Source organism: Ylistrum balloti, unplaced genomic scaffold, assembly GCF_031769215.1.
Source record: "Ylistrum balloti isolate Yb309-2 unplaced genomic scaffold, AGI_CSIRO_Ybal_v1 Utg371268, whole genome shotgun sequence".
NCBI lineage: Eukaryota > Metazoa > Mollusca > Bivalvia > Pectinida > Pectinidae > Ylistrum > Ylistrum balloti.
In genome coordinates this window covers 439,196-451,971 of record NW_026782683.1, presented here as the reverse complement: position 1 = coordinate 451,971, position 12,776 = coordinate 439,196, and the positions used below count along the sequence as shown (strand labels likewise).

Genomic DNA, 12,776 nt, shown 5'->3' with positions numbered 1-12,776 from the left:
TTTTTACAGCTAAACTTTGTTGGTGTGACGGTAGAGCCAGAGAGGAGGTATATTCATTTCCCATCCAATAAACACATGTTTACTCCAATCCCTGTGGGAGAGAAGAACGCCCCTAAACAGGTAAGACATATACATAGGTAGGACATAACAACAAAAGGCAAAATGGGTTTCAAGGTATTCATTATAATGTAAAAATAATCAAATTTACCAAAAATATAATTGCCTGCAATTTGTGAACTTTTTGGAATATCAAGAAAATGAAATTGATCACTGCATAAATTTGGATAAAGTTAAGAATATTGAAATACTGAAGATAATTGGATGGGAAAATCATTACTATTAGTGACTTTAGGATCTATATTGATTTTGTCATTCAGATAAATTTCTGTTAACAGTTGCTTATGTTTAAATGAAATAATTGTGTGTCTTGTAGACATATGATATGTACAACGGTGGAGCTGTACCTGTCAAGTTCCATATTGATCTGGCACCTTTGGATCTTCTGAAAAAGGTAAGTACTCTTTCTGGCAGTGACCTGTACAGTAAAACAGATTTATTGATTGCATATTACTGCATCAGGAAAAAAATTATTTACAAAAAACAATATTTAATGCCAAATTTTGTCACTGTTTTAGTAGAGCTCTTTAAAATGTTAATACATTATGGTATTTCTACAGGAGAATTACGACCAGCCCATCTTTGAATGCCTAAACCCTGTTGGAGAGATTCAACCTGGTCGAACACTGGCTGTGGACTGGCGGTTCTCACCCATTGAAGCTAAAACTTATATGGTAAGTTTTGTGTTAATGTCTGATCAAAGCCATAAGAATACTTGTCTAAATTTTAAATTTTATATAAAAAAAGAAGTCGTCCTGGAAACAAAAAGAAGTCGTCCTGGAAACAAAATATTTTGAAATATTAGAAAAATGCTCAGTTTGATTCGGCTGAAAACACGTACTCAGTGATAATTATTTGGAAAATTGAGCACATATTTTTTGAAAACTTGAATTTCTATGTAACTGTAAAAAATCTGATTTTTAGGTGGATGTTCCTATACATGTCCATAATGGGGACACAGCTATCGTGACCTTTACTGGGGTCGGATATGACCGCCGTGTCATGGGAGACACCATGCCCATTTCTGACCAGCAGGATCTGACAGGAGTACCTAGTATACAGAGTGTACCTTTACCTGGACAGGTAAATCTTTATTATCATGTTACCTAGACAGGTAGATCTTTATTAGCATGTTACCTGGACAGGTAAATCTTTATCATCATGTTACCTAGACAGACAGATGTTTATTATCATGTTACCTAGACAGACAGATGTTTATCATCATGTTACCTAGACAGACAGATGTTTATTATCATGTTACCTAGACAGACAGATGTTTATTAGCATGTTACCTGGACAGGTAAATCTTTATCATCATGTTACCTAGACAGGTAGATGTTTATTATCATGTTACCTGGACAGGTAAATGTTACCTAGACAGACAGATGTTTATTATCATGTTACCTAGACAGGTAGATCTTTATTAGCATGTTACCTAGACAGGTAGATGTTTATTATCATGTTACCTAGACAGACAGATGTTTATTATCATGTTACCTAGACAGACAGATGTTTATCATCATGTTACCTAGACAGACAGATGTTTATTATCATGTTACCTAGACAGACAGATGTTTATTATCATGTTACCTAGACAGACAGATGTTTATTATCATGTTACCTAGACAGACAGATGTTTATTATCATGTTACCTAGACAGACAGATGTTTATTATCATGTTACCTAGACAGACAGATGTTTATTATCATGTTACCTAGACAGACAGATGTTTATTATCATGTTACCTAGACAGGTAGATGTTTATTATCATGTTACATGTTATTATCCTAGACAGACATATGTTTATTATCATGTTACCTAGACAGACAGATGTTTATTATCATGTTACCTAGACAGGTAGATGTTTATTATCATGTTACCTAGACAGACAGATGTTTATCATCATGTTACCTAGACAGGTAGATGTTTATTATCATGTTACCTAGACAGACAGATGTTTATTATCATGTTACCTAGACAGACAGATGTTTATTATCATGTTACCTAGACAGACAGATGTTTATTATCATGTTACCTAGACAGACAGATGTTTATTATCATGTTACCTAGACAGGTAGATGTTTATTATCATGTTACCTAGACAGACAGATGTTTATTATCATGTTACCTAGACAGACAGATGTTTATTATCATGTTACCTAGACAGACAGATGTTTATTATCATGTTACCTATACAGACAGATGTTAAAAATCATGTTACCTAGACAGACAGATGTTTATTATCATGTTACCTAGACAGACATATGTTTATTATCATGTTACCTAGACAGAAAGATGTTTATCATCATGTTACCTAGACAGACAGATGTTTATCATCATGTTACCTAGACAGACAGATGTTTATTATCATGTTACCTAGACAGACAGATGTTTATTATCATGTTACCTAGACAGACAGATGTTTATTATCATGTTACCTAGACAGGTAGATGTTTATTATCATGTTACCTAGACAGACAGATGTTTATTATCATGTTACCTAGACAGACAGATGTTTATTATCATGTTACCTAGACAGACAGATGTTTATTATCATGTTACCTAGACAGGTAGATGTTTATTATCATGTTACCTAGACAGACAGATGTTTATTATCATGTTACCTAGACAGACAGATGTTTATTATCATGTTACCTAGACAGACAGATGTTTATTATCATGTTACCTAGACAGACAGATGTTTATTATCATGTTACCTAGACAGACAGATGTTTATTATCATGTTACCTAGACAGGTAGATGTTTATTATCATGTTACCTAGACAGACAGATGTTTATTATCATGTTACCTAGACAGACAGATGTTTATTATCATTACCTAGACAGGTAGATGTTTATTATCATGTTACCTAGACAGACAGATGTTTATTATCATGTTACCTAGACAGGTAGATGTTTATTATCATGTTACCTAGACAGACAGATGTTTATTATCATGTTACCTAGACAGGTAGATGTTTATTATCATGTTACCTAGACAGACAGATGTTTATTATCATGTTACCTAGACAGACAGATGTTTATTATCATGTTACCTAGACAGGTAGATGTTTATTATCATGTTACCTAGACAGACAGATGTTTATCATCATGTTACCTAGACAGGTAGATGTTTATTAGCATGTTACCTGGACAGGTAAATCTTTATCATCATGTTACCTAGACAGACAGATGTTTATCATCATGTTACCTGGTATATCTTTATTATAATGCTAAATTGACAAAATGAACTCATTATAATGCTTGTACTGTTTAGTTTTTGTTCAGTTCATTGTTATGTGAAAAGAAATATGTGCTAATTTCTTGTTGGAAACAGTTATTCTCTAAAGCAATTGATAAGCTTTCCATTTCACATGTTTTCAATTTTTTAAAACATACATTTTTTAATTAACAATTTTTGTTTATTGTTGAAAGAAATTTTATTGCTGATGAAAAACTCAAACCATGTGAGGTTATCTCCATTGTCTTGCCTAACGCTCTGTTGTTTTTTCTATAGCTGGCATATCTGTCTCAAGAAAGGCTCTCCTTTGGCAACATGCCGCTGTTCAGCAGAGCTAGACAGCTCGTGTTTGTCATCAACAAATCACGTGACAGAGATGTGTCCTTTGAATGGCATGTCACAGCACAGGCAGACAGTCAAGTAAGTTTAGTAAACAGTAATATCATCTGTCTATTCTTTCTTCAAATAGATATTCAGATGAAAATACTCAATCTTCAAAACTAGGAAATTTATTGAATAAGCTCATCTATCTACATTTTTAACATTTAATGCAGCCATTTCTGATTCCCCTAAATCACCTCCTTGATTAAAAACTTAAAGCACCTTCTATAACTGACAAATTCTGAAGCATGAACGGATGTGGTGAAGTTTGAGTCATTTTTAGGGCGTAGTGTGTCTGAATTCTGAATTTTCATTGAAAGGTATTTGTCAGTTTTATTTGTTTTGTATAACCTTTAAACTACAGTTTGATTTATAAATAAAGAGTTGATCAAATTTAACAAGACATAATTATGTAACATGTCTTTAGAATATTGTTACCTTAGGGAGAGATTAAATGGAACAGTATAATTCATGACATTAAAAAAGAAAAAAAAATTAATGTTATTTAAAGATGTTTAATTTCACATCCATTGATCTAATTGGAATTGTGCCATATAAGTTTTTTTTACCAGACTATGATTCCAATAGTTATACATACCTGTGACTTAAATCCTACTTCTACTTCAGTACCTGTCCATCTCTCCGGTACGAGGACGCTTGGAACCAGGAGAAAGCAAGATGTGTAGAATTGTCTTTGTTGCCTGTAAAGTCCCATCATTCTATGACCTTGACCTTGTATGTGAGGTGGGTATATCTTTAGGGTTTATGTGAGTTTTAAGAATTACCATATTTATCCTGTAATAAGCCCAGGAGGTAAACTTAATTTTTTAGTGCCAGTATAATCTTATGTTAAAATCTTATAAATGGTTAAAATTGGGATTGCTGATCATGTAGATCCATTTCAAGATGAAAATTTTTGTGATTGATTTGTCAGAGTGGTAAATGTTTTACCAGTTATATCATGAACATTATCTAATAAGTCCCAAAATCCTGCCCGTCCCCACCCCCACCAATATTATGCTGATGTGCTCTGTACCTGTGAATGGCAACAGAGTAGATCATCAGTGACAGAGTGATTTAGGTTCTGTGAAAAAATATGATCATGTGGAAAGTGATGATGAATTTGTTCCTGTCAGGTGACAGACGAGGTGGAAATGAGAGACTATAAACAGCGGCTTCAGAAGTGGGACAAAGAACGGGAGCGACAGAAGTACGAGTTCACTATCACAGAGAATGATTTGGATGCAGATATGCGCCTCCCAAACAACGTGGAGATTACGGTATGTGTCAGTCGTAAAATCTGATGATAACATATTATAGATAGGTAAAAGTGATATCAAGGTTTGGACTCGTAGATATTTTCAATTATTATCTCCGTTTACTCAAAGTATCGCACGGAACTCGACGGTCTGACATACATACATTTTATTTGTGATCATGGTAGCATATATGTTTGAACGACAGATTAATAGGGACTTTTAAGTGTTTACTAGGAAATCTGAAGTATTAGATTAGGATTGACAGTAAACTGACCAATTAAAACTGTGGATAACTTGACACAATGGCTTACTGGAATACATTATGTAGACTCCTTATGACTGGTACCTAGTGAAAGAGCCATGTAAATGACACGCAGGAGATTACAAATAAATAATTGTTTCTTCAGCCAATGTTGGATATTACAATCCTAAGCCTTAGTTCTATCTTTGACAGGAACGACCAAGTAGTCGCCTCCAAGCCTTGGAAGACAAGAGAATCGAGAGTGAAGGAGAGCTCACCAAGTATAAGGTACTTCTGTACACAATGTTTGGGGATGTTGTTATGTTATACATGTTGATCTGTAGCGTTATATTTCTACTGTGAAGGGGAATCAATCAATATTATATTTGTACCACAGGAGCAGCAAGTCTACAGAAATATACAAACATTGTGAGGACTTAAGTCTCTAGAAAGGAATATCATATTTATTCTTTATGGGAGATAGACTTTAGAAAAAAGGGGCATCATATTTACTTGATAAGTGGTCCAATCATGCTCGTGCATTTTTAGTTGTAGGGACTTGTAATGCTACCTGTGCCTATCCTGTCTCATCCTGTCCCAAATCAAGGTCATCACTTACTGAGTTCACTTCTACAGGAATTTTGTTCAGACTTTATTTACAGGTCAACTATGACAATACTTATACGTCACATGACTTTGTGTTTAAGGTCAAGGGCACCATTACTATTTTCAGAAATTTGTATAAACATTGATACTTATAGCCTATATGTATGAGAGTGGGGATATTTAGGTCTTGCAGATCTTTTCTTCTTTTGAAATAATCATTATATTTACGCTGTGTGGGGCGTGGTCTGTAACAAGATATATCAGATATGTAATAGTTACTTACCTACATGTTTGGTGCTAATTTTTCCAGTTTTAACAAAAGCTTGAAGTAAAGGTATTTTTGATTAAGACCTGAAACAGATAACAGTTTTTTGCTATCAATTCCTTTTAAGTTATCTTTTTTGTAGGGGATTTTTTTCCATTCTTGAAAATATTAATAAAAAAAAAAAAAAACCAGAAACCACTCAAAAAAATTCCCTCTCCATTTACAGTATTTTTAATTGACATATGCCTTTGTTATTTAAAATAGACCAAATAAAGTCAAATCAGGTTTCCAGTGATGCCCCCTTTTTTATTTTTCTATCTTTCTAGAAATTTTGTTGTTGACAAGAGGTATGACATTTTACAAGATTTCAATGCAGAAGAACTTTTTTAATATTTTCTATTTGAATTGTTTTTTTAGACATTACCACCAATCAAACAGTTGTCTCCAGATGAAGAGAAAGCTGTGCAGATCAGTAAGAATCAGAAAGAGGCTGAGCTGTGGGCCAAGCCAGTCGCACCAAACCCATTCCTACTCCATTTAGGTCTGACAGCCCGAACACACGACATCCGTGAATTCCAGATCAACTTCCCGGAGGAATACAAGAACTTCTATGTAGACAGGTATGATAAATGGAAGAATGAATTATTACTACAAACTGGAAACTTGAAATTTAAAGTTTTATTTTAATATTCCGATACTGTAAATGATCCGACTGGTTAGAATATTGAATTTCTGCTTGTAAATTGAGTGTTTCAATTGTTTGATAGAATGTTGAGTGAGAAGCTGGCAGGACCCATCGATCGGGAACAGCAGCAACAGGCAGATGCGGCCCTTCCCCAGATCAGTTGTACACAGGCAGAAGCAGAGCTGGTATCTGGAGTTCTAAGTAACGTCCTCAGGTTTGTATACGGAACGTCATACCCCACCATGTTACAGAGACATTACCCATCATGCGAGTCTGTGAATACTAATAGCAGTACAAGTTGTGTTACAATATTTTTACACAATATAGATGTATCTGTGTGTAGAGATGTGATAACAGTGCATTTTAAGTCATTTTTTTTACTATTTGTTATTTACAGTATTAACACTTGTGTTTGTTTTTAAGCTTAAACAGCATAACATGGTCTTTCTTAATGTCAGTGATTGAATGATCAAACAATGATATCTTTGATTCTTATTCATTTTCTATTGTTCGATCTTAATTAACTTTTATAATATTGTAAGCATGTGTTTGTTATAACTTTTTATAACATTGTAAGCATGTGTTTGTTATAACTTTTTATAACATTGTAAGCATGTGTTTGTGATAACTTTTTATAACATTGTAAGCATGTGTTTGTTATAACTTTCTATAACATTGTAAGCATGTGTTTGTTATAACTTTTTATAACATTGTAAGCATGTGTTTGTTATAACTTTTTAGAGTGCTGATGCTTGATTCCAGTTTAATACCTTAAAGTTTAAAAAATTTCTTTCTATCAAACAGAGGCCTACTAGATGACAATTACTTCCAAGATTCTGTGAAGAAGGTCACCAACGAGGCCATTCCCTACTACAGACAAATTGGGGAGCCACGAGTTGTCTCTGACCCTGGTCCGTCTCCGACTGGTCAACAGAGTGGACGGTCAAGTGCTGCTTCTCAGTCCCGCATGTCTCCGATGTCCTCTGTTGATGTGACCCTGGAACCCAAAACACTAAGCACTCCAGCAACACCCACAAGTATACCTCCGGAATCTTCAAAACAGGTCAGTAAATAGTTAATACAGAGCCACACCCACAATAATTTGCCCGTCTTATGTTTTTAGAGTTTGGTTCCTGGTTTTACATCCACTTAAATCCTATCACTACTGACATTGTCTGATGATGGTATCAAATCCACTATTGCTTTGGCCATAGTCTATCCTCAACATATTTAATCATAGATATAACTGCAGATCTGACCCTACTTTCTTTTAAATAGGCAGATTAATCATTTTCTTTAGTACAACTAATGGTATGACGACTGTAAAAGCTTATCTCAGAAGGAGAGAGGTGACGAGTTAATTACTGAGTATGACAACAGTAAAAGCTTACCTCAGAAGGAGAGAGGTGACGAGTTAATTATTGAGTATGACAACAGTAAAAGCTTACCTCAGAAGGAGAGAGGTGAGACTTATTATTGAGTATGACAACAGTAAAAGCTTACCTCAGGAGAGAGGTGAAGAGCTAATTACTGAGTATGACGACTATAAAAGCTTACCTCAGAAGGAGAGAGGACGAGTATGACGACTGAAAAGCTTACCTATTGAGTATGACGACTGTAAAAGCTTACCTCAGAAGGAGAGAGGTGATACTTACTTATTGAGTATGACGACTGTAAAAGCTTACCTCAGAAGGAGAGAGAGGTACGACTTACTTATTGAGTATGACGACTGTAAAAGCTTACCTCAGAGAGAGAGGTGATGACTTACTTATTGAGTATGATGACTGTAAAAGCTTACCTCAGAAGGAGAGAGGTGATGAGTTACTTATTGAGTATGACGACTGTAAAAGCTTACCTCAGAAGGAGAGAGGTGATGACTTACTTATTGAGTATGATTACTGTAAAAGCTTACCTCAGAAGGAGAGAGGTGATGAAAAGCTGTAAAAGCTTACTCAGAAGGAGAGAGGTGATGACTTACTTATTGAGTATGACGACTGTAAAAGCTTACCTCAGAAGGAGAGAGGTGATGACTTACTTATTGAGTATGACGACTGTAAAAGCTTACCTCAGAAGGAGAGAGGTGATGACTTACTTATTGAGTATGATGACTGTAAAAGCTTACCTCAGAAGGAGAGAGGTGATGACTTACTTATTGAGTATGACGACTGTAAAAGCTTACCTCAGAAGGAGAGAGGTGGTGAGTTAATTATTGAGTATGACGACTGTAAAAGCTTACCTCAGAAGGAGAGAGGTGATGACTTACTTATTGAGTATGACGACTGTAAAAGCTTACCTCAGAAGGAGAGAGGTGATGACTTACTTATTGAGTATGATGACTGTAAAAGCTTACCTCAGAAGGAGAGAGGTGGTGAGTTAATTATTGAGTATGACGACTGTAAAAGCTTACCTCAGAAGGAGAGAGGTGGTGAGTTAATTATTGAGTATGACGACTGTAAAAGCTTACCTCAGAAGGAGAGAGGTGATGACTTACTTATTGAGTATGATGACTGTAAAAGCTTACCTCAGAAGGAGAGAGGTGATGACTTACTTATTGAGTATGACGACTGTAAAAGCTTACCTCAGAAGGAGAGAGGTGATGAGTTACTTATTGAGTATGACGACTGTAAAAGCTTACCTCAGAAGGAGAGAGGTGGTTAATTATTGAGTTAATTAAAAGCTTACCTCAGAAGGAGAGAGGTGATGATTACTTATTGACGACTGTAAAAGCTTACCTCAGAAGGAGAGAGGTGGTGAGTTAATTATTGAGTATGACGACTGTAAAAGCTTACCTCAGAAGGAGAGAGGTGGTGAGTTAATTATTGAGTATGACGACTGTAAAAGCTTACCTCAGAAGGAGAGAGGTGATGACTTACTTATTGAGTATGATGACTGTAAAAGCTTACCTCAGAAGGAGAGAGGTGATGACTTACTTATTGAGTATGACGACTGTAAAAGCTTACCTCAGAAGGAGAGAGGTGATGAGTTACTTATTGAGTATGACGACTGTAAAAGCTTACCTCAGAAGGAGAGAGGTGGTGAGTTAATTATTGAGTATGACGACTGTAAAAGCTTACCTCAGAAGGAGAGAGGTGATGACTTACTTATTGAGTATGATGACTGTAAAAGCTTACCTCAGAAGGAGAGAGGTGATGACTTACTTATTGAGTATGACGACTGTAAAAGCTTACCTCAGAAGGAGAGAGGTGATGACTTACTTATTGAGTATGACGACTGTAAAAGCTTACCTCAGAAGGAGAGAGGTGATGACTTACTTATTGAGTATGACAACAGTAAAAGCTTACCTCAGAAGGAGAGAGGTGACGAGTTAATTACTGAGTATGACAACAGTAAAAGCTTACCTCAGGAGAGAGGTGAAGAGCTAATTACTGAGTATGACGACTATAAAAGCTTACCTCAGAAGGAGAGAGGTGACGACTTACTTATTGAGTATGACGACTGTAAAAGCTTACCTCAGAAGGAGAGAGGTGACGACTTACTTATTGAGTACGACGACTGTAAAAGCTTACCTCAGAAGGAGAGAGGTGACGACTTACTTATTGAGTATGACGACTATAAAAGCTTACCTCAGAAGGAGAGAGGTGATGACTTACCGACTGTAAAAGCTTACCTCAGAAGGAGAGAGGTGATGACTTACCTATTGAGTATGATGACTGTAAAAGCTTACCTCAGAAGGAGAGAGGTGATGACTTACTTATTGAGTATGATGACTGTAAAAGCTTACCTCAGAAGGAGAGAGGTGGTGAGTTAATTATTGAGTATGATGACTGTAAAAGCTTACCTCAGAAGGAGAGAGGTGATGACTTACTTATTGAGTATGACGACTGTAAAAGCTTACCTCAGAAGGAGAGAGGTGATGACTTACTTATTGAGTATGATGACTGTAAAAGCTTACCTCAGAAGGAGAGAGGTGACGAGTTAATTACTGAGTATTTTTTGTACATTACTTACTGGCTTCACTGACTGTTTATCTCAATTCCACAGCCTGCTCCCTCGACTAAATCAGGGAAGAAAATCCAGATGGGATCGAAACAACCGACCAGTGAAGAGATAGACAAAATTAGCAAAGAAGAGAATCTACTGAAACAAAAACAGACACTTAAAAAGTAAGATTTTATTTAGTACTGATTAGCCTTATGTTTAGTGATGTAAACAAAAGTCTCCGATTTGTTTACCTCGGATAATCATTTCCTTTTATGGTGCTAATGGTAGGAACTCTGCTAAGTGTCATCCTGACAGACATGTGCAAATTTTATTTTCTATAATTCACATATTAATGATTATATAAAATTTGTTTGTATGAAATAGAATTTTAAAATTATTTATATTTCAAATTGAAGTAAAAATGCAATCCAAAAAAGTCATGAATTCTAAAGCAACAGCAATGTAGCTCCAACTTATTTGATGTTGTCTCTCAATTATTTTATTTAGTGACTGAAAACACATTGTAAAGTTCAATTACTATATAATAACTTCTATATGCTTAAATTTTTATCAAGTTTTATTTTAAACTTGACTTAGAAATTTAAAAAAACTGAATATTGTATCATTTTTGTTTTTTTTGTTTTTGTTTTCAGAACTCCTGAATTTGGCAATATTGCAGAGTCAGTGATTGAGAATACTCTGCTAAACATCATGTCTGAAGCGCTGATGGAAGAGTTCAACATTACAGCACGGCCAAGGTTTATAGCTTTACCCAAGCGCACAGCTTCAGCTCAGAGCAAAGCAGCTAAATAAGGACTCTGCACCAGTTGTCATACAGGAACAAGTTATTAACAATGATTATCACACTGACATCAATATAACGTGTTGGTTCGTAGCAGCACTGAGAATAGTGACACAAATTTGAAATCTTTCTTTACATGAACAGAAGTGCTGTTATCAGTGAAAACAAGAATTTTGATCATCGTTTGTAACTGAAAGTGCTGGTCCAGACCTACCATATTTATTTAGCAATAAGCCTGTGCCTGCAAATAAGCCCGTGCATATCTACAGAATTGCTAAACAAATATTTCTTTGTTTTGTAATAAGCCCACTCCTGACTTGGAGGTTGATGTTGGCAGTCTGGGTTTATCGTAAGATGTAAGAACAGTATTGTTTCTGTGTGTGTCCGTTATGACTTGACAGCACCAGTACAAAACCTAGAACATAATTGTAATGGGTACCAAATGCTTTCTTAGCTTTATTGATGTGTATAAAATTTTGCCCAAAATATTAAGAAAGTTAGAGCCTTGTATACCTTTGAAAACATTTCTTTTGTTTGGTTCTAAATGTATATTTTGTAAAGTTATTAGAAGTTTTGAGTAATGTTTAAACCAGTCAATAAATGGTGATAGTTTGTTTTAAAACAAATCATTGGTCTGGAATTTCATTGTTTTTCACTTCATTTTTTTTAAAGATTAATGATTTAACATTTTTTAAAGAAAATTGTGAAGAAAAAAATCTATTGTAAATAATTTGTAATAGATATAGAGTTGCTATTTTTCTATTTCAGACTGTGAAATGTGCTCTGTCCAAAATGTATATACTGAAATAAGAACTGTCATGTTTGTACAGTATATCGTTAAAAATGTTTCTTCAATTTTTTGTAAATTTATTTATTTATGTATAATGTTGATTTCCTTCAGACTTTAAGATAGGGAAATCTTGAACTGCCTACAATATATCATAATTTTTTTTAAGGAAATCATTTCAAGACTGATACCCAATTCACCTCTCAATTCTGTTAGAAAACTGAATTCAGATATAAGGAAATTTAATGGACAGGTTAAAAATATTTTTGTAATTTTTGTAACAGACAATGCTTCAAAATTACATATCCATCCATACATCTTGTTGTCCAAAGATTATTTGCAATGTTTTACAGTGGGAATCCCTGACCTGTTATACAGTATATTGTAATCAGCAAATTGCCAAAATGTGTTTACTGTGTAGGTCTGTACAATATTTGTGATATCAAATCA

At 34.8% G+C, this 12,776-nt stretch overlaps 1 protein-coding gene across 1 annotated transcript in view; it reads left to right on the top strand.

Moving 5' to 3' along the window:
* The window catches only part of LOC132561704 (cilia- and flagella-associated protein 65-like), a 31,224-nt gene extending 19,674 nt beyond the window's left edge, over positions 1 to 11,550 (top strand). Inside the window, exons 31-45 of the mRNA XM_060226402.1 lie at positions 10 to 120; positions 434 to 511; positions 678 to 791; positions 1,042 to 1,200; positions 3,635 to 3,787; positions 4,367 to 4,483; positions 4,876 to 5,019; positions 5,453 to 5,527; positions 6,528 to 6,730; positions 6,878 to 7,009; positions 7,600 to 7,858; positions 8,755 to 9,407; positions 9,523 to 10,555; positions 10,798 to 10,919; positions 11,391 to 11,550. Of these exons, the coding sequence (XP_060082385.1) occupies positions 10 to 120; positions 434 to 511; positions 678 to 791; positions 1,042 to 1,200; positions 3,635 to 3,787; positions 4,367 to 4,483; positions 4,876 to 5,019; positions 5,453 to 5,527; positions 6,528 to 6,730; positions 6,878 to 7,009; positions 7,600 to 7,858; positions 8,755 to 9,407; positions 9,523 to 10,555; positions 10,798 to 10,919; positions 11,391 to 11,550 (3,513 nt within the window). The remainder of the gene's footprint in view (positions 1 to 9; positions 121 to 433; positions 512 to 677; positions 792 to 1,041; positions 1,201 to 3,634; positions 3,788 to 4,366; positions 4,484 to 4,875; positions 5,020 to 5,452; positions 5,528 to 6,527; positions 6,731 to 6,877; positions 7,010 to 7,599; positions 7,859 to 8,754; positions 9,408 to 9,522; positions 10,556 to 10,797; positions 10,920 to 11,390) is intronic.
* Positions 11,551 to 12,776: the final 1,226 nt, after the last annotated feature.